The sequence below is a fragment of the Mustela erminea genome, chromosome 14, assembly GCF_009829155.1.
Source record: "Mustela erminea isolate mMusErm1 chromosome 14, mMusErm1.Pri, whole genome shotgun sequence".
Taxonomy (NCBI): Eukaryota; Metazoa; Chordata; class Mammalia; order Carnivora; family Mustelidae; genus Mustela; species Mustela erminea.
The window spans coordinates 90,272,300-90,294,412 of NC_045627.1; the positions used below are offsets into that span (position 1 = coordinate 90,272,300).

The 22,113-nt window shown below is 59.5% G+C and overlaps 1 protein-coding gene across 1 annotated transcript in view; it reads right to left on the reverse strand.

Annotated features, from left to right (window-relative positions):
- TCERG1L (transcription elongation regulator 1 like) overlaps positions 1-22,113 on the reverse strand; it is a 179,171-nt gene that overhangs the window by 20,493 nt on the left and 136,565 nt on the right. The window contains exon 8 of the mRNA XM_032312719.1: positions 16,297-16,366. Within this exon, the coding sequence (XP_032168610.1) occupies positions 16,297-16,366 (70 nt within the window). The remainder of the gene's footprint in view (positions 1-16,296; positions 16,367-22,113) is intronic.

Sequence of the window (22,113 nt, forward strand, 5' to 3'; positions counted from 1 at the left end):
CCCCAACACCATCAGCTGAGAGTCTGCACAGAAATGGAAGCCGTTCTCGGTACCCACTGCTACGAGGGGGAGCACAAGAGAGGAAGAGATAAGGGCTGACTCAGGCTGTGACGAGTGATTCCATCTCGTGTAAAGGAACCTGGGTGTCCAGAGAAGAAACTGCACGTGGCTATGTGGCCCTGAGTGTGCGGCTGAGCCCCCCGGGGACAGCGTGTTGCGAAATCTTGGGCAAACTATGGAAGCTGTGTGGACCTGGTTTTGGTGAAACACGTGGTTTGGATGAGAGGATCTTGAAATGCCTCCAGGACCGCCGTCCTGGGACGCAGACGGGCTCGTGCTCATTCCGTCCTGCGGAAACATTTACAGTCTCCACTCCTCACCGACTCACTAGCTCTGCCTCCCAGCGTTGCTGTTCCTAGAAATCGCTAAGCAGGCCTCCTGCGTCTTCCTCCAACTTGCTCTGAAATCGTTCAGCAGGAACGGCCAAAGGCAGTGACCTCTGGCCCCCCATCCCCACTTGGCAGGGGACACCGCCCTCCCCTAGGCTGGCGACAGGCAAGGTGACCTCAGGGCCAGAGGCCGAGGTGTCCTGGCAACCCTGGCCAGCCTCCCACAGGACCGGATCTGCACATGCCGCGGCCACCACCAGGGGTCCCTGCCCATGGCCGGCCTGCAGTGCCCTCCTCAAGGGGGCTTTGCTTAGACCACCTCTCCGTCCTCCCTGCCCTCCCATCCGCCCCCCTGCATTTCTGCTGTACCACCATTGCCTGTAACCAGAGACCACTCAGGATCACACTCTGCCGCCGCGAGGGCCGGCTAGCCAGGCGGTGTGCTGGCAAGGGTGGGCCGTGGAGTAACCAAGACTGTCTGGCCTCTGTCCCTGCTTCCGTGTGAATTTCCTGAGCCCTGGGCCAGGGAGCGCCTGGCCCACTGGAAAACCACCACAGCTCAGAGGGCTGAAGCCCGCAGGAAGGGAGGGGGCGCGGAGCTGGAGTCTGGTCACAGGGCCGATCATTCGGTCCTTCCTGCCTACGTCCTGGCACTGATAGAAACTCCAACAGTGGGGCTGGGGGGCTGCCTGATGCCCCAGGAGGGAGGGGCACCCAACTCTATGTGGACAGAGGCCCGGGCACTCGGGACCCTTCCAGAACTCACCCTCCCCTTCTCTTCTGTTTGGCTGTGCCCTCTATGATAAAACCATAACCTTGCGTACAGTGCTCTCCGGGGTTCTGGGAGTCATTGTCACAAATCACCAAGCCTCCAGGGAGTTTATGAGACCCTCATATTCGTAGCCAAGTCAGACAGAGGGGGGATGGGCTGGGGACCCCACTTTCTGCCGGTGTCTGATGTGGACACACTTGTTTGGTCACGCTACTTTCCCTGCGGGGTCTGCATTACCTGTTAGTGGGGTCTGCATGAACTCTGGGTGCTTACAGTCAGAGCCGAGCTGGGGGACGCCAGGGAACTGTTCTCACAGGGCAGGCACTATTGGGTTTCCTCCAGTTCCATCGGCAGCTGTGCTGTGGGCCCACTGTGTAACCCTGTGGCCAGGGCAGGCCATGTGGCTCCTGACCCCCCCAGTTCGATCCCAGCAGACGTCCCCCTCCAACCTGCAGCGCTCGGCCAGGATCACCAGTGTGTGGCTGTCAGAGGTGGAGAGGGAGGGTCTGTCCCCCGCCTGCCTGGCATGGTGGTCGACCAGGCATCTCTGGTGTCCCTCGGTCCATGGAGGTGTCATCCGGGTCTCCGTCCTCAACTTCCCACGGCAACCAAGTGTGCGTCTGTGCCCAAACGTCCCCTGCCACAGGGCCACCAGTCACTGGCTTATGACCTAATGACCTCATCCTAACTCGTCACATCTGCGACATCCCAATTTCCAAATTAAGCCCCAGGCTGAGGTTGCGGGGCCGGGGCTCCAGCGTCGGAGTGGGGCGAAGCCACGCAAGCCCACAGCCAGGGCCATCGTCACCAGCAAGCAATTCCCACAGCCTCAGGGACCATCCTGGTCTCGTCACCGCGAGAAGCAATGGGCTGGAAGTGAGGAGCCTGAGGCTTCCTGGGTGTGCACCGTGGGGACGACACGTCCAGCCCAATCCAGGAAGCATTGCACCAGCCTCACGCTCCCCAGACTGACCGAACCCCTGGGTCACGGGCTTTTTTCTAGAACATCCACACCGGTTTGCGCAGAGAAGTCTGTCTTGAGGCCACGTCTCAGGTTGCCCACAGCCGACGCCGGGGTCTCCCGAGAGCCTCTCGAAGGCATCACCACAGGGCAGCACGCCCCGCAGTCCAGGCCACATCCCTGTGCTGGTGGCCCCCGGCTGCCAACCTTCCCCAATTTCTTCTCGCTGCAGCCCCGCCAGACCATGCTGGAGGACGAGCCACACCCCTCCTCGGGTCCTCATCCCACCGGCCTGGTCCGCCGGCCCCGTCTTCACGCTCCCTCACCTCCGCGCCTTCCCGGTGACGCTTCCTCTTCACACCTGCTCATCCTGCCCCTTGTCCACTCGCAGCTGGCTTGGCTCCGCTGGTCACCCGGCCACTGCCCCGGCGGGACACGGCCCACCCTGTGTGACTGCGCTGCTTTCCCCTCTGCGCCCAGAGTGCGGGTTCCTGCAGCGGGAGGGCCGGACACACGACGCTTTGGTCGCGCTCACTTCTGGGTCGGCCTACACGACCGCCGGGCGCGTCCCCGCAGGCGGCCCCTGGCCTGTGCACCTGCTCTTCTCCGGCACGAGGTGCCGCACTTGGTACTCAAAGGGCAGTGACTACGCTATTGACTTAGATTTGGGGGTTGAGTCTCTTCCTTGCGGCTTCCTCAGAGACACATTAGACGCAGTGGAGCTCCAGGTCCCACCTTCTGAAGAGGCGTCACGGTGCTTAGGCGTCTTTCTTACAGCCGCAGAGCCGTGCCCTTCCGAGCTATTCCTCCGGAGTCTGTCTGGCTGTAATGAGCACGCTCTTGTGATCCTGCCGAAGGCGTGGCTGTTCTTGCGAGAGCTGTCGAGGGAACTCCTGGCACACGGCTCTTGTGTGGAGGTGCGGGGGTTCGGTATCCACTGCTGTGTCGCGAAAAGTTGCTAAGAGCGACCCTTCGGGACCCAAGCGTACCTGGAACCCCTTCAGGGCTCATGTAACTGTCGTCCGGATTTCCATTAGCCTCTTCCGGCTCCACAACCGCATCCTCATAGTCGGAAGAAGAAGGGAGAGGAGGAGGAGGGTGAGGAAGCGGAGAAGAGCGGGAGGCACGGGAGGGAAGAAGGGGAGCTTCGTTGTAGGGGTGACGCAGCGGGAGGCGGGGGGGGAAGAAGGGGGAGCTTCGTTGTAGGGGTGACGCAGCGGGAGGCGGGCGGAGGGAAGAAGGGGAGCTTCGTTGTAGGGGTGACGCGGCGGGCAGAGTGCCGCGCGTGAATTGTTTGATATCAATAGACTTATCTTTGAACTTGGACTTTCACACACATGTACTGTATTTTCAGGAAAATCTCATTTCACTGATTTTTTCACTTGTATAATTTAAATTATAACACTTGCCACTTAAGATTTTTTGTAATAATTAAATGAAGTCATATGAGCACCTGCTATTTGCTGACATTCTGTGTATAAAACCCTGTCCTCCCACTTTGCCTACATGCCCTCATGCGATCTTATCACAGCCCTGTAGGGCAGCCTTGGTTATCATCCTCATTTTACAGATGGGAAAACTGAGACGATGCATGTGAAGTACTTAGCACAATGGCTGGTCTGTACATAGTACTGGTGGTGATAGTGCTGCTGGTCGTGGTGATGATGGTGACACAATAGTGATGATGGCGATGATGATGGTGGTGACGGTGATGGTACTGGTGATGGTGAAGGTGATGATGATGGTGCTGATGATGGTGGTGATGGTGGTGGTGATGGTGATGGTGGTGGGGGTGATGATGGTGATGATGGTGGTGCTGGTGATGGTGCTGATGATGGTGGTGATGGTGATGGTGGTGGTGGTGATGATGGTGATGATGGTGTTGACGATGGTGATGATGATGGTGGTGATGATGGTGTTGATGCTGGTGCTAGTGATGATGATGGTGTTGATGGTGGTGGTATTGATGGTGCTGCTGATGATGATGGTGATGATGATTACAATTCTGGTGATGACAATGGTGATGATGTTGGTAATGTGATGAGGGTGATGATGATTCTTCACTCTCATTGTCTCTTGCAGCCTCTGACCATCCACACCAAACCTTCCAACACCGAGATCCAGCCCTTTGTTTGGCTGGGTGATGTCTCACCTTTTATTTGATTTAATGGATGGGAAGAACTTGCTCTTTCTCCTGGCAAAGAAAGCTGGGAATTTATCAACAAAATACTGCCATCCTGTAAGTCCATTGTTAGACACAGTATGAAATTCTGCAGGAATCAAAGTCTCTGTGAATGTCTGCCTTGTGGGGCCTCAGACATTCTGTCATGTGGTTGAGACAAATGGCCTTCAGACGAGGCAACCTTTGGAAGATCTGTATTCTGTAGGTATTAGCCCTGACACTGCTCTGTTGGAGCTGCCTTTGGCCACTGTTGGAGACTGGCACATCACTCAGGGTGGGCTCTGGGTTCCTCGGTAGGGTTGGGGTGCAGGGGCCCTGGTTGGGATTCAGTGTCGATGGTGGCATCGAACAGGATGCCTCCCTAGGAAGGAACACAGCCATGGGCAAGATCCTGGATCCGGGAAGGAGCAAGGAGCACGGGAGCATGGGCTGTAGCAGCCGCTGCCTGCGTGCAAAGGGAAGACTCTAGGATGGCCAGGGACCCAGGACTGCCTGGAGAAGGAGGATCTGGGCTCCAGCCTGGGGTGCCCATCCCGGGACCTCACTTCTGCCCTGTGGTCTCATGGACTGCTGGCCGCCTGGCAAAGCTCTGCCCGCCTGCCCGCCAAGCTTTCACTTCTGGAGCTTGGCCTGACCCCACCTTCTGGTCCTGGCGACACCTTCCCAGAAAGGGCCTGGGGTCCCTGAAGGCCCCGCTGTGCAGAGCCCGGCAGACTTCTCCACGGTGCTGCGACCACAGTCGTCCATCCCTTTCTGTGCTCAAAGTTGTAGCGTGTCGGTTACACCCCAGGACCCAGGACCTCCACCACCCCGATGGCTGTGCCGACGAGGGCCGTCGGAAGGACTGAAGGCCATTCTGGCTGCACCTTTATTTGTCAGCTCAAGGGCCACCCTGCGTCCAAAGGCCATGGTTCCTTCTGTGCTCCCGTCCGTTCCACCAGCTGGCGGGTGTTTGTTTTTAGTGGCCGATGGCCTCCCCCTGGGTGGCCCTGAGATCAGACCCTCTGGTCTCCAGCACAGGTCAGTTTCATTGTCCGAGGGCAGGGCTGACCCGTGGACCTCCTTATGACAGAGCTCATGGGTACAAGGCTGTCCTGTCGGCAGGGCTTGTCTTGGTGAAGTTGAAAGGACTTCCCAGCAGTTGGGGGCCCTCGAGCATGGTGGGGGACCCTGTGCTCTCTCCTCATGGGAAACACACGTGGTCTCAGAGTCCAGGACACGTTCTCACATGACAGCAGCACAAGGGACCCAGGCCTGGTCCCACGGCATCGGGGTCTCCCTGTTTGTCGAGATGGGGGGCCTTCCTTTTGTTCGCCGGGCGCCCCCACCCCCGTCCTGAGCACACGCAGGCTTGAGGAGACACCAAGGGCATATCCTCGGCTCGGGGGACGTGGGTGTGTCTCACAGAGGCTGCTGGGTCACTCGCGTTGCAACAGCATCAACAAAACATGGGGAAAGGCTGGAGGGCAAGTGTCAGTCCCGTCACGTGCACCTCGGGGCCCAGGCCTCTCAGGCTTTCGAGGATTTGAAACAAAACCAACCTCCTGACACAGAAAGCAGAGGGAAGTTGTTAGTCTCCCCCAATTTTCACACTGAAGCAGACCAGCTGGGCTATTAGGATAACAGAAGGGAAACCCACAGGCAACGTCTTCACAAGCTAGGGGGTGACGCATTCCCAGGAATTCATACCATCAGGCACAGCCAGAGCCCAGGCACCAACGAACCCTCGGGGGTCGCCCCCCCCAGGAGGCACGTCCCAAGACCTTTGGGCCCAGCGAGTCTGAGATGCCCCAGGTTGAGAGGCAGCTTCAGGCCCTGGCCTTGGAGCAGGCTGACGGGGGGCGGGGGGGGGGGGTGCTGCTGACGCTGGAGGGGTCTTCTGGGCTCCAAACTCGGGGGAGCCGATGTGGCCCAGAGCTTGGAAGGGAGAGGTGGCCGGGCCTGGTAACTAAGGGTCCCTCCAGGACAAAACTCAGACAAAAATGCCAAGAGGAACTGGTGTGAGCCTATGGGACCACACAGACACGCCCCAGAAAGGGAAGGACAGGCAGGGGTGAGAGTGAGGGGCAGCGCAGACAGGCGCCAAACGCTGGGCACATCCCCACTTTGCGACAAAGGGAGGGAGTTCCAGACCAGGAACGCCGTCTCCAGGCGCCTTCCCGTCATCAGCTCATCTCAGCTTGAGCTGCAGGAAAAGGTCGTTGTCCGATCCCATACCAATGAGCCGGAGAACAGTGACGCGCGGAGCAAAGGACCCACAGCAGGGGAAGACCACGGGCAGCTGCGACGTGGGCCAGGGGCAGCCGGGACACGGGCCACGGGCTACCGGGACTCGGGCCAGGGGCAGCCGGGACTCCGACGGAAACACCACCCCTGCTGCTCGGGAGGACACAATGTTTCAAAGGACACAATAGAAGCTCTAAAACCACGGCGTGTATCACGATAGACAACTCAGGGGGGAAGGGGATGTTGGACCAAGTGAACATCTAAAAAGCATCTGAATGACGCAAGAAATTAGAAACGAAAGGGAGAGAAGTTTGAGAACTGAAGGACGCACCGGAAAGTGCACAGATGTGAGCAGAATAAACACCACCGACGACGCCTGGAGGGAAACAGCGAAGAAGGAGAGGAAAAACCAAAAGAAACTGGGAAAGAGACAAAAAGGATGTGCAAGCCGAGGGGGCAGAAAGACAGAGCCCCCCGTGGACCCCGAGAGGCCGGTGATGAGGCGCACGCGTGGAAGGACACAGGTATTGTGGAGCTCAGGAGGCGTCTCCTCGTAGGAAACAGACGTTCAGCCACGTCGTGAAGAGCCTGTCAGACCCGGGGCAGTCTGAGTCCCCACGACAGAGACACACACTCCGACTCCTGCAGGACAGACATGGTGACTGAAGCAGACCGCGCCACCAACGCTGCTTCCCTCTGGGAATTCACCGCGCGTCCAGCCCCCGTGGGAGCTGCCGGCAAACCACACGATGTCGGGAAAGTGAGTTTTGAAGGGAGGGAATCCAGCCTGCGCCCCGTGTTTTCCACCTGAGCTCCAACTCCGGGGAACCAAAGACTTGAGGAGAACGTTGTGCTCTGTAAAGTGCTCAAGCTCACGGGTGCCAATGACACGGGAGAACGCACCTGCTGGTATGTACCAGTCCTGCAGGAAATGCCGGTCCCACGCCAGTCACCTGCGCACATCCCAGGAAGGCAGGTGACCCGAGCCGCGGGGCCGCCCGGCAGAAGGCACTCAGGGCTGCTGCGAGGGTCTCTCGTTCAGCGCCGACCAAACCCGGGTGGGCGTTGAGGGCACAGAAGCTGCAGGGCTAGGAGCTTGCGGGGGCCGGGGGCGCAGACACACGGACGGGGGAGGGAGGCTTCCGTGAGGGGAAGACGCCGATTTCTTTCAAAGCCAATGAAGAAAACGAGGCTGGGCCAGGAAAGGAGCGCAGGTAGCAGACTGCGGAAGGAGACCAGGAGGCTGCGGAGCACAGAGCTGAGGGGGATTCGGGTCGGAAAACAGAGTCTCAAGAGAAGCTCAAACAACGGAGGGAACGGGGGCGTCGGGGGCTTCGGGGGTGTCAGGGGCGATGAGCTCGTGTCCGGGAACGACTGTTTGCTGCTTGTTCTCAGGGGGGATAACGATGATCTTTCAAAAATCTTCTGTTGTTCATGCACCCTGAAGCATGCACACGTGGGGTTTACAGGAGATCTGGGGTTTGTTCCAAAATAGAATGGGGCGGCGGGACCAGGCATGTGCAGGGCTGGCAGGAGGCAGTGGCTGAGCCGAAGGTGCCCGAACAGACACCCTGCCCGTAGTCTGTTCTGGACGTTGTCACACTGAAAACCTGTAAACCGGTGTGCCGTGACACTGTGAGTTGAGTGGGGGACGTCAGTCATTCTCACGGTGTTGGGCCTTCTCCCGTGGCGGCCCGGGGGGACCCCCACACTCTGACCTCTCGGCTGCACCAGGAATCACCTCTCCAGGCCCTCTGAGTCGAGCCCCCCGCTCTTCCCCACACACAACCCTTGTCTTCGGCTTCACCCTGTCCTGACACTCGCCCCACGTCGCACACCAGCATCTTCAGGACGGGACGTGCTTCATGTCCCGGAGCGCCACCACCGCGTCCACGGCTCCCGCTGCCCCTCCCCGTGTCCCCAGCTGAACGCTCCTGCGACAGTCATATCCAACGTCGCCTCGCTAACCAGCTCATTTTCCCAAGCCCGCGGCAAACACGTGCTTTCTCATGGCAACAAGAGAAAAAGCTGCCTCGGTTTTCACACATCTGTACTCCAAGGGCTGACCAAGGAGCCAAAATGCTCACTAACCAGCTCACGCAGAGGGAGGCGGGTCACCGCAGAGGGCGCCCAGCACTTGGTTGCGTCTCTGCGTGCCCACAGTGACACCATGCGAACGTGGGCCATCACCACGCCGCAGGTAAGGTGGATGTGACCAGAGGGGAGGCTGCACGAGGAGGGCCACGTTCTGGAAAGGAAGCAGGTGGTGTTCGCTGGCGAGTGTCCTCGTGCAGGACAGCAGGCGCTGGTCCCCTCACGCACCCTCGGGCTCCCCCGCCCAGCATCTGGCAACTCCGAGAATGTGTCTCACTCCAACAGCCGCAGGGATTTCCGAAATCTGGACTGGAACTGCCCGTTAGCTGGTTTCAGACGATCAGTGGCTCAGTCCTGCGGGACCAGCAGCAGCCGCCGCCCTTCTCAGCCACGGTCAGTGGGATGGAGATGGGTCTGGGCGAGGAAATGCCCCGGATTCCATTTAAAAGGGAGAACTCTTAAGTCAGACGCTTGAAGACGAGGTGGAAATTGAAACTGTCTTCTCGAGTCAAAGAGCATTTCTAGGGACAGTTCAGCCCCGGGTCCCCGCCAGCACAGGGGACCACGTCCCGGGGGCCTGGGTAGGACAGGCACCTACTTTCCCTTGGCCTGTCCTGGCCCCGGAGCCTGGGGTGCTGGAGGGAGAGAGGACACATCTCCAGCCCCTCTTGGTGGGTTCTTCTTCTACTTCCTGGGGAAAACCCGCCCAACGTATCTTGTTTAAGGGGGTCCTGTGGGCTCCGTCAGCGAAGCATCTGACTTCAGCTCAGGTGATGATCTCAGGGTCCTGGGATCGAGCCCCACATCAGGCTCCCTGCTCAGTGGGGAGTCTGCTTCTCCCTCTCCCTCTGCCTGCCGCTCCCCCTGCTTGTGCTCTCTCTCTGTCTCAAATAAATAAATAAGGTTTTTTTTTTTAAAAAAAATGCTCTTATTTAAGACTCAACTGATGCATTGCCTCCCTGACCGCCAACGTCCACGCAGCCTCGCAGAGAATCCGCAGGCCGTGTTCTCGTGGAAGGGCCACAGACGGGCCTCAGCTCTGGTGTGGCTAGGGCTGTGTGGCCGCCGGCGCCGGTCCTTCCCCTTCCGCGGCAGGACAGGTACTCAGATCAAACGACGCAGAGAGCCCAGGCACAGCCCGATGTCCCCGGAGGGCCCGGACCCGGTCACTGTGCCTGGCCCGGTGCGGCAGCGGAGGGTCCCCGTGCGAGGGGAGGGGCCGCGGCTCTGCCATGCTCATCGTCCACTGGGGCGCTTCAGCAGACACCACGACGGCGAGTTCTGGGGTCCGGCGCCGGAGAGCAGTGATGACACAAGGACGTGTGACAGGGATGGAGACATTCCCCTCCAGGGATCTGCCCCGGGGCCCCCCAAGCCAAGGGGGACCAGACCTGCATGGCCAGTCTAGGATGTTCGTGTTCCCTGCCGGCCAGAGCCGCCAGAGCAGGAGATGCCTGGCCCAGGTCCCCGGCGTCCCACGTGGCGGGCGGCCACTGATGTTCACTCCACGTGTGCCCAGAAGAGAGGAGGGTCCGTGGGGGAGAGCTGGGGGCAGGTTATGATCTGGGGACATGGCCCCGTGTTTGTTCCTCTGTCCGCTCTGCCTTCCCAGGGCCCTGGCCTTTCATGGAAGGTCCTTGTATCTTGGCAGGGGATGTGGGGCTCACACTGTCCCCGAAAGCTTCCAGTCCATCAGAGAGATGGAGCCATGGGAAGCTCCCAGAAGTAGATGGCCTAGACCACATGGCAGGGCCTGGGCACACGGCACTGCATGCAGCAGGTGCTTAGCATTTGCAGGATTAGCGCGCTAGCTAACGTAGCTTCTCTTTCCACGTGGGAGTGTGCCCTCCTGGCCTATGTTTGGGCACCTGGTGGCGGTCCTGGGGGGCTGGGAAAGCCCAGCCCCCCCTGCTCACGCCGTGTGTGGGCTCCTGGCAGCACGAAGGGGCCCCTCGTGGAAGAGGATTCCACAACAGGCCCTCCTCCCACACGAGGGAAGACACCACGGCTTCATCTCAGAGTTCACATGCCCGCTGCCAGCGCGGTCCCGGGGACCCCCCGCCAGCTCTCCTGGGCCCCCGCTGTGTGACAGTCAGAGAGGACGCCCGGGTGCCAAGATCCTTGCGGGAGCAGAGATCCAGGAAGGCAAGGTCGGCTGAGAGGCCTGATGAAGGACCAGCACGGGAACTCGGGGCGGGGGCCTGGAGCCGACCCGGACTGGCTCCCCCGGCTGGATTTCGGGTGCACCTCCAAGTGAGGGCTGGCTGTGTGGACGCTGCCTAGATAACTCTGCCTCCCCCTCAAAAGGCCAGGGGCAGCGGCCGCGCATCTGTGGGCAGTCCGGCGTGCTCCCGGGGCTCACTGTGAATGCCGACATCTGGTCTCCCCTTTCAGAAATACGTACGTTTATAATTCTTTCTGGACAGCAAATAAATGGCAGTTCGGGTTAAAACAGCAAACTAAAATCCCAACCAAGGCTTGCACACGCCATCCCCAAGGTGGCTACAACCAGGTCAGCGGCGTAGGCGGCCCTGATGACCTGGGGCGCAGACTCAGTACCGTTCACAGAGCCACAGGTCTCTTCACAGAACCACTGACCAACCCGACTCAGGAGCTGTGCACAAAGAACGGCTCAGAAAGCAAGTGGGTGTCAACGACTGGTTCGCCACGCAAGGCCAAGGGGCCACGCGCCGTGCCCGTGTTAGGAAGTCCCCGGAGGGTCGAGGCTCCCACACTGCTCCCGGGATGCAGACCGTTCTCACCCCATACGGTCAACTACAGACATACTCTGGTAGCAAGTGTATTTTAAAGTCTGCCTATTTCCCAGCCTCATTCTAGAGCATTTCAAAGAAGCAACACTCTTACTTTCTGAGCAGCTAATTTTTCTGGGATCCTAGAAACCCTGTGTGTGGATGTGAACACAGCTCGCTCCCCCTTGTCTCCATGGCGTGTAGCCCTCTGCTGCCCACACTCACTGGCCGTCACTTGCCTTTGTGACCAGCAGCTTCCTGACCACAGTACGAGTGTTTCCCTCTACCCTCCGCAGCTGGCTCTCCGGGATGTGGCTCAACCTGGGGGCAGTCCCAGGGACAGTGCCTCCACAACCCCCAGACTTCAAATAAGGTTTTTTTTTTTTTTTTTGTCTTTTGGACGATAGTGTTGTTTTTTGGTCTAGATGGATTCTCCCAACCCTAGGTGCCCCAAGGTGGGGTGTGGAACTGTTGGGGGCAGGTCTCAACCCCGTGACCCAGCCTTGTCCAGAGGACCTGCCTGGAGTGTTCCTTGGCCCCCGTGGTTTGCCAGGAGAAGAATACTCAGGCCATATTTGGAGCAAGTAGACCAGGGACAAGGTACTTCCTGCTGATTCTACGCTCTGGTCGCCTCCAGCTCAACTGCGTCCGACCCCAAGGAAACACTCCACGCAACATGACGGCTTCCTGGGGTAAGGTCAACTTTCACACTTGTATCCAAAGTGTCCCCCAAACTCACCAACTACAAAATCTACAAACTTAGAGACAAACACTATTCCAAGCCAAGAGATTGTTTTGGTCGCCCACAGGACAAGGAATCTATGCCAAGGCCGTGGGGCCCGTCATCCCTGAAGGAGCCAGGCCCCCCGGCCGCGCTCCAGGGCGCCGCTCCGTAGAGGCGTCTCCCCGTCTATCCACAGGTGAAGGCGGGCGCCTCCTGGAAGGGCTGGAGGCCACCCGCGCCGCGGACAACTTCTTCTCTGATGTGTTTCGCAGATCATTTCCTTGTGAATTTTCGACTAAATGCCTCCCTTCTGCTGACTCCCTATAATACTTCAGTTCAGTTATCTGAAAGAAGTCCTGAGTTCTAAACACAGGCGGCCCGTTCGGGAAGCAGGTCTGAACGAAGACCAGACCGCGCCTGAGAAGGCGGCAGCTCCTGCGGGCGCCGCGGAAGCCCGGGCGGCGCCATCGGTTTTCCGCTCCCAGGGAGGACGGAGGCCGGTGTACCGCGAGCGCGGCCCGTCGGACAGGCCGCCGCCGGCTCCCTGAGAGGCGCTCGCCGGCTCGTTTAAACGTTTTAGTAATCCGAAAGCCCGTCCTCGTGACGTACTGTCTTCCCAGGGAATTTCGGGGAAAGCGTCACTCAGCCCTGAGCGACCGATCAGCGGATGGACGCCCATCGCGGAAGGGCGCGCGCAGCCGATGGGAGTCAGTGAGGGTTCGAGAGGGACGCAGGAGCAGAGCCACGTCCAGAGCGAGCGTGTGGCTTCTTGCCTTGCTTCCGCACGTGGCTGCCAGTGAGCGGCGCAGCGTGGGAAGACGTGGCAGCTTCTGGATGAGGAGGTGTTCTGTTACCTATGCAGACGGGGGGCCCTCAGGGACGGACTTCAGCCCATCCTCTGGAGGCCTGTTCTACTGTATACTACTGCATACTACTGTATACCTGCTGCATACGCCAGAACCCGCTAATCAGAAACACACAGAGGCCATCAGGGGCTTGCAAGAGCCTGAACAGATGGACAACAACCTTCTGGAAGACAGAGAGACACGCGGGGCTGGCGCTGGCGGGGTGACCACCTGGGGCAATCAGCTCTGAGCGAGGGCCACGCAGACCCGGCCGGGGGAGCCTGCGGGGCGAACACAACAGGTGGTGGATGTGAACGGCCCCGAGATGAAGGAGCAGCCGGTGGAGCGTTCTAGGTCCCCCGTCCAGCTGCGTCCCCACACAGAGGGGACGTTTCCTCCCAGGATCCGGGAAGAGCAGAGCTGCCTGGATGGTGGAACCCGCAGCTTAGGACGGACGCGCGGGTGGAGAGCAGGGCGGCTCCGCCGGAGTCCTCGGGGTCGGGTCCAAGGCTGCTGGTTAATCCCAGACAGCCCTCGGATGATAACAGCAAAATTAATGTTCTGACGTTTCTTAAATGCCACTGATCAGAATTCAAGGCCAGTCCCTCGGGAGAGCGAGAGAAAGCAGGCCGTGTAGACAGACGGCCCAGACACTCCGGCTCCTGGCCAGCCTCTCCTCCCTCGTGAGCTCCACGTGGTCACCCAGCGGCTGGAGTTCCCAACGCCCGGTGCCTCGGAAAGGGCGTCTTGTTTCCAAGATTCTACGTGAATTTAACCAGAGGGACGGAGACCGGCGTGGCCGATACCCGTGGTTGGACATAAAGACATGACACTTCGCTCCCTTTCCCAGAGCCCTTGGCCCAGCGAGGCACTCGACGTCCAAACTCTGGCCGCATGCAAGTGTCCTTTGATGCCCAAGGTGACTTTCTAAGAAGGTGGGACACGGCGGGGGGTGCTCAGCCCCGCACCACAGGGAACCTCGTGCCCAGGCAACTGCAGTGCGTGTCCCTGTCGCCCCAGGTAGGAGAGCCCCCCTCCCAGCACCGGGACCGCTCCCCTGTCTAGGGGACGACAGTGCTCACCCACCCTGGAATTGTTTCTGGAAAGTTCCGTGGTGTCTGTTTGTTATCCGTTAAAATTACAATATACCCAAGTGGTGGTCAGAGGAATGAATTTTTGAGGGGTGTGTGGCAGGGAAAGGCCCAACGGCACTGAAATGAAGGGGCCTGAAGCTGGTCAGGGAGAACGCTGCAGGCTGGTGCCTCCTACCCTGTCCGTCCGCCGCAGAGAGTCCCGTCCTGACTGCGGTCAGGTGCCAGGGCCCACCGCCCGGGCTCCCGCCGTCTGCTGCCAGGAGGCCCCCGTGAGGGCTGAGGAGGCCAGGATGGATTTTCCTCTCTTCCTGTGGGCAGGGGTCACTTCTTCTAAGAAACTATCTTTTGGTAGAAATGATACTGAAGCTGTATTTTTAAGACTTTACACAGCATAGACTTAAAGAATCATCAGGGCCATGGGGTTCTGGGCTGGCGGGTCGGTGGGGCGCGCCACTCCTGATCTCAGCCTGGTGAGCCGGAGCCCCATGTTGGGCAGAGAGATGACTGAAAAATAAGACCCTTAAAAATCTTAAAAATAAAAAAAAAAAACAAAGAATAATCAAGGGCATAAAAATGATGACCGCAGAATGGTTTTAACCAGAAATCGTCATAAGTCAATGATGTGAGGTTCGTTTTCCTCACATACACAGGGCACGGTTTTTCTTTACAACCATCACATTTTCCATTCGTGACGCTGTTTAGACAAACACCAGTTTTTACAAGATGCTGCTGGAATCCTGGCCAACGCCAACCCCAGCACCCTCCACACCGCACAGCCGCTGACCCACCACCTGCCTGCGGCCCGTCATGGCGGCCGTCCTTGCGCTGCGCCTGCCGGGGACAGCGACGGTGCCTGTGGATCCCCTGACTTTCAGTGGGAGGCTCTGTTCTACTGAGCGGAGCGGGGGCTGGGCTCCAGCAGCTCCTGCTTCCTGAATGGGCTTGGGGTTCTAAGACACTTTTTTTTTTTAAAGATTTATTTATTTAATTGGGAGAGCGTGCGTGTGTGTGAGCCAGGGGAGGGGCAGAGGCAGGAGAGTCTCAAGCAAACTCCCCACTGAGCGTGGAGCCCAACCAGGACTCAGTCTCATCAGGACCTTGAGATCATGACCTGAGTTCACGACCCTGAAATTGTGACCCTGAGATTGTGACCCAAGATCATGACCTGAGTTCACGACCCTGAGATCATGACCCGAGATCATGACCTGAGATCATGACCTGAGTTCACGACCCTGAGATTGTGACCCTGAGATCATGACCTGAGCCAAAACCAAGTTGGGCGCTTAACCGACCGCGCGCCCCAGATGCCCACATACCCAGAACGCTGACGCCCCTGACACGGGCACGTGGCCCCTGCTACAGGCCGAGGCCACCTGTGAGAGGACCGATACGTGGGCAGCAGGCCGTGGCTGCATGTGTCCGCTGGGCTATGGGGAGGCCCGGGCTCTGGCCAGACAGCGGGCACCCCCTGAACTCAGAAGTGGCCCGTGACTCTTTTTTCACAGGTGGTCTTTTAGATCCCCCAGCTTCCCTGCCGGAGACGGTGGCCGCGCAGCTCTGCCGTGCCTTCTGCCGCCTTTCCGGGAGCGTAGACACACAAACACTGAGTTTCACCCCTTTGTGTGGGACTCAGGAGGAAAGGAGCCACAGACCGCGGCCTACGGGAGGGGCTGGCGGCGGGTCTCCGGGCCACGGGTGCTGCCGCCACAGCCAGAGGGTGGCACACGCGAGAGAGGAGCGTGCACGGAGCGTGCCCGCCGTCACCAGCACAACCTTCCCCCTTCACCTGCCACCTCGGGCGGCCACTGGGAGCTCCTGCAACCTCGTGCAGACCGGAAATCTGAGGTCGCAGTGAATGACTTTGTCCAACATCACCATGTGCGCAGAAGGCCCCCAAGTCCGACCCAAGATCTGCCGGACACGCCCTCACCCAACACACGGCACCCGAGGCTCCCAGCGGGCTCCGTGTGTGTCTCCAGGGCTCAGAGGCCAGGCCGGACAGGGCACATGGGCCCTGGGGAGGGCTGGTGCAGGCCGGACGCGGTCCAGTGTCCTTGGTGCCTAGAGCCACCATGACACCTGCCCACCAAGGCACGGGGCACCCAGAGCCGTCAGCGACACAGAACCTGAGACCCTCCCACCTCTGCTTACTGGTTAAATCTGCTCTTTTCTCAGTCATGAAAATCAAAACGAACCTTTTTTTTCTTTCCATGCTGCCTGCGGCAGAAAGACGTGAGAGCCAAAGGCCTTGTCACCTACCGGTTCCTCTTGGTCCTCAGGTTCCGGTCTCCCCTGCCGTCCTCAGACTGAGACCCGTCGCTGTGGTCGGCTGGAAGAAAATCAGGTTAATGAGTTGGGAGTGTCTGCGCCCATCACTCTGGCAAACCACCAAGACGCACTCCCTTTCAAACAGTCATCTGGGAACGAGGGACACAGACCAAGCCCTGGAACCAGCTTCCCTCGGCGCTCCTTGTATGTTCCGGCAGAAGAGCAAGCTGCTGCCCTTCTGAGCAGAGAAGGCCTTTAGAAGCCGCCCGATCGTCCAGCAAAGCCAGGGGACAGAGAATGGGCAGTGGGCATCTCCCAGCCCCTCCACGGGCAGGCCCTAGCAGAGACCTTCTATGTCACGTGTGCCTTCATGCACTCGCAAGCAGACCAAGGCCCCTGTCCCTTCCTCTGTCCGCCGCCTTCCCCTCCCCTGCACATGGCACTGACTTCACTCCGGACCACGTGTCTAATTCCAGAACCCAAACTGATTTTGACGACAGGTCCCCTATTTACATCCTGAGGAGACTGGTCTGGTAAATATTTGATGAGATTTGAAATGGAAAATATAAAGGGGTTTCAGCATTTCATATTTGTCTCCAAAAGGGAGGGGAAAATACAAGGCTCAACCTAGTTCTAGAACGTTATTACTTCAGTCCTGACACACGGATGGTCCACACGCTCCCCGGCATCACACTGCTTTCGAGCCCGCTTCTCTCTCTGCATCCATCACGCCCGGGGACCACTGTCCCATGCGCCCGTCCCTAGCATGCAGAGGTGAGGGGGGCTGGGCTCTGCAGGGCACTCCCAGGTCCCCACGTCCCCCGGACCACCAGCTCCCTCGGCCCTGCCTTCCTGAAGAGGCCCCGCCAGGACAACACTGCCCACCGCCTCAGAGAGCGCCGTGTTTGGAAGCCGGCGAAGCCTTCAACCCCATCCACTCTTAGTTTGCTTCCAGTGTTGAGCGTGGGGCTGGCCGCGGAAGGAGGGAGTCAGGCTCTGGAAGCCTGTGTCGGTCCCAGCCCTCATCCCGGTTCTGGGGCCCCCCACCCGTGAGCAGCCACGCCACGCCGTGTGCACTCCAGCGTCCTGGGATGCAGGGGGACACGGACGGGACGGAGAACTGGCCCCAGGAGTGTCCCACCCCGGAAGATGCTGGCCCAGGAAGGGCCTCACGGACAGGGACCCTGCGCACATGAACTTGGAGCGGAGTGGGGCTCCCTGTGGGACAGGGGTGCGTGCTTGGGGGAGGGGCGGGCTTTCGGGACGCCAGCTCCGGGAAGGCTGGTGTCCACCCCTTAGTGGCACCTTCAGGACGCCTCACGCAGCAACACCCGGGCCGTCCTGTGAGCTGGAGAGCGGATGCTCAGCAGGTGCCAGGATCAGCGGGGACAGGTCCCGGGCGTGACCCCCAAACGGTCTCCAGACATTGCTAAACGCCCCTCCAGGGGACAGAAGCCCCTCCTCACTGAGAGCCACCGGAAAGAACCCGTGTGAGAAATGAGCTCACTTGCGGCCAAGTTCACCTTCTTGCCTCTCCACACGCTCTTCCCACGGGGCCCCTCTGGGACGCCGGCATCAGTCCCTTCCTGGCCTCTGACCCCGAAGCCCAGGAGGCTCACTCCCCTGCCTGCTCCGCCCGGTTCTCCCCTCCTGGCCTCTCGGCCTCACCCCCGCCCCGCACGTTGAGCCTGGGGCCACCCTCACGCCCACCGGTCCCTGCCCCAGCCTCCAGGCCCACCGCAGCCCTGCACTTATGTCCCCAGGCCTGGATGCAGGTCCCTCTGGCCCGGCACGCACTGGCCTCCCACACGGGCTCTGCCTCAGACGGGACGTCCCCACCCAGCGCCTGCAGACCGCGCTCTCCCCGCTTGCTGAAACCTGTGACCCTCGCAGCAGACGAGTCACTCGTGTGAGAGTTGCCTGTCCCGTGACCTCCGAGAGTGATGTTTCCGAGACCGTGGGAAGAAAACGCACCGTGGCTCCTCCCAAGGTGCAGAAGACAGAAAGACCCCCAAGACTCTGGCTGCCCTCGGCAAAAAGAGGGGCAAGGCAGGGGTGCTGTCCTAGCTGGGCGAGCGCCCCCAGGAACCTCTCCTCCCATGGCTGGGTCAGAAGCTGCCCAAGGTGGGGGAGTTGGGGCAGCAGACCCGGGGGCACGGTCATGGGCGCTGGGACGAGAAGCCAAGCAGCAGGGCTGCCTTGCCTTTCTGGTGCTCTCCTGGAGCAGCAGCCGTGCTTCCGGCTCTCGGGTCCCAGCCAGGACCGAAGTGCAACAATTCGACGGGACTCTGACACTCACAGCCTGGAGGCAGCGCTGGGCCCCCACGACCTGGGCACCCCGACTTCTGACCGACCGGCTGGAAACTGTGCTAGAACAGTCCACAGAACACAGCACACAGCACACGCTCCGTTTACTGGCTCGGAGCTGTGACTGGGCAGCAGGTGTCCTGCTGCATGGACCTCCCCTCCTCCCTCCCCCGCTCGCCCCTGCTTCCTCCCCCTGCTTCCCGCTCCTTCCCCTCCTCCCTGCTCCCCCTGCACAGGCAGGCCCACAGCAGGTGGCAGAGACAGGAGGGGCGTCAGCCTGCACTGCTGGACCGGAGGGAATCACACTGGGTAGGTCCAGGCCCCGCACTGTGGCTCTGTGGACCCCGCTAGCAGGGAGCCTCCTGACACCCAAATCGGCCTCTGCGTTCTCTGCTCGTGGCAGGTCATAGTCAACCTGTGAAAAAGTGCAGAATGAGAGTTAGGCCTGAGCAGAGCCGGGCAGAGTTCTACACGGCCCAGAGGGGGCAGAATCCTTGGGAGAGGTCTCTAGGCCGGGGGCCAGCAGGACCCCAGGGTCAGTCACCCTGAGGGACGGGCTGCCTGGTCACCTAGAAACGCTGCACTGACGGCGATCCCCTGCCCCCGAGGCTCACTGAGAGCTTGCCCAGGCTCCTCCCCCTCCCCGAGCCCCACAAGACACGGGGCTCCCGGGTGGGTGCCCCTCCCTGCTGCCTGCGGTACAGCGTGAGCGGCCCTGCGTCAGCAAGTCCCCTGGCCACTGGTCTGGGGACTCCCACTGCTCTGTCCACCCGCGGCCTCTCCTCCTGCCCCACGACACGGCTGTCATTTCCTGTCACTGCCCGTGGGCCTTCTGCTCGTGGCTGGGGCCGGGGTCCCGCCCAGGGCTGGTCAGTCCAGCCTCCAAGTTCACAGTGACTGGTCTGGACGGGGACTGCTGTCCTCTCTCCCCGTGCGCCCTCACGCCTGGATCGCAGCGGAGCAGACAGCCCGAAGCACTAGGTTCTGGGAGAAACCACTTGGAAAACGCTCCCCCGGCCTCTCCTGTCCCACAGCTGCATGTGGCCCAAAGGCACAGAAGGGACACAGCCCCGGGATCGGTGCTCACTCAGTGGCACATCTGAAACCCGGAGGGGCCCCGCCATCTGGCCACTGGGCTGCAGCAGAGGAGGGCTGAGTGTCACAGGGCATCATGGAGACCCCGCGAGGCCCAGGCACTTGGCCTGCCCCTTCCAATCCGGCTGCCTGGGAGCTTCTGCTGAAGCACATCAGCTCCCTGCAGGCCCCTTCCAGGGTGGATGTCCTGTGTGTCTCCATTCATCTGCTGGCTCCAGGGTCCTGCACCAGTCACTCTGCAAAGAGGCGGCACAGGCCAGGGGCCCATGGGTGTTGTGAAGCGTGGCATGCGGGTCCCGTGGGAAGGTCAGGTCCCTCCCAAACAGCTGGGATGGGGGAACTCTGCATGGGGGGGGGGCTCTCCTCAACTCAATTTTTGGGGCAGGTGATGCCAACCGTGGGCTACGGACAGTCAGCAGGGACATTGTCAGCTGAGCCTGGACACCTGGTCCCACTGTGGCTCTGAGACTCGTGTGCTCTCCCTGGGCAAATACAGCTTGGGAGAGCCAGCCTCTCTCGAGCCACAGCTGTGTTTACTCACAGGGACGGTTTTATGTCCTACTTGCAAAATGAACATTATTACCAATGCACACTCGTCTTGAATATAAATGACTAAAATGTTTACAGAGGAACTGAGGCCAAGTGACATCTGTGCCACCTCTGCGGTAGGTTGGGGACAAAGTGGCTGAGAGGACAAGGCTGCCCGCCCCTGGTCATGGGTATGTCAGGCACAGGGAGCAAAACACTTTCCAGAAGCGCGTTCTTATCACAGGCTCATGGCTCAGGAGAAGCCCGGTAAGGCTGTCCCTCCTCGGATGCGGGGTCTGACCTGCCCCCACACACTGGAGAGATATGGGACCTGGGGCAAGTTAGTTAATCCATCTCCTTTAATTCCCTCTTCTATAAATGCGTATAAAGCCGGTGGGTTGCAGAATGATGGCCCCCAGGATGGCCGTGGCCGGTCACTGCACCTGTGAACATATCAGGTTCTACAGCAAAGGAGGATCCAGACGGCAAGCAGCGACCTGGGGACGGAGAGCGTCCTGCGCCGCCCAGGTGAGCCCGGTGTAATCATAAGGACCCTCCTTCCCAGGGGAGGAGGAAGGCAGGAGAGTTGCCAGAAAGATCTGAGGTCACCGTCCTGCTGTCCCTGAAGGGGGGACAAGGAGCCCGGAGGGCAGAAACCAGGCGGCCAGGAAACACGGCTTCGCCATCTCCACCGGGACTCGCGCGGCGTAACAAACGGGCGTGGGGCGAAGCCACGGAACCCGTGATCACGCAGTTCCCACGGGGCCCCGCCTCGAGAGGCCGAGCTGATGGAAGTGACCAGGCTGCACGCGCACCTTCCCGGCAGAGCTCCCTCCCCTCCCCCGTCCGCTGCACCGAACGCCCGTCGGCCCGGCTTCCCGGTGCCCTTCCGCTCAGCGGGCAGAGCTTCTAGACCCGGAAAAAAATCTGGATGCACGCAAGATAATTAGGAAATAATTCAGGTCTTTGTCTGAGTCCCTCAGCAACGCTAACAGAATCAAGAGGGGACTTTTCCCTTCTCTGTTGAGTGATGAGTGGCTTAGCACATCTGGCAGTTCTGAACCCTGTTCCACGAGGCTGTCACAGCATCAGCGCCCCCAACACCGTGCCATGTGTCCCCTGCACGCAGACACACGTCGAGAGGCCGGAGCCCCGGCCTGTGGCCGCTCTTGGATAAAATTCAATTACTTCATTTGCCTCTTGAAAAATAACCGGTATCAACCGGAATGCTTAATTGTCCTATTTCAGACTAGAAACAGGTATTAATATATTCAGATCCGTAATGTCTTGGAGTTGAGCAAAATGTGAAAAACAAAATTCTCCACCAAGAACAATTCCCCTAGAGCCGGTTCTCGAAATAATCAGGGTCAAATCATTTGATGAGTCACGATGGATGAACAGACAGGGAGAAGTGTCACTTGCCGAAGGCTGGAGGTCATCAACTCTGCCCACTAATCGCTAATTAATCCTCCAGAAATACCTCCTGCCCTAATTGTCTGGCAGCAAATGAAACAGTTTGGGTGGGTGGATCTTAGAAAATCAGAAATTATTCCCAGAAATGTCAATTCTACCCCGCAACAAGAAGTCGGGAGTCGCAGTCATTTGCATATCTTTAAGGTTCTGGTTAAAATCCCACAACACTCCTTTAACAAAGTCTTGTCCTCTTTTTACAAGAAGCAGCATGGTTAAAACTTGTTTTGTAACTACACCTAACGATATCAGTCTATCTATCTCGGTAGAGTGGTTAGGGGCGTTGTGATAAGTTAATGGAAGACCAGTGTGTGCTGTAGCAAATCCCAATTAATCTGATATTTTGGTTGTGGTTGTGTTGTTGGACTTCAGCTTCAATTCTACTTTTCCTGAGTACAGTGCGTGAGA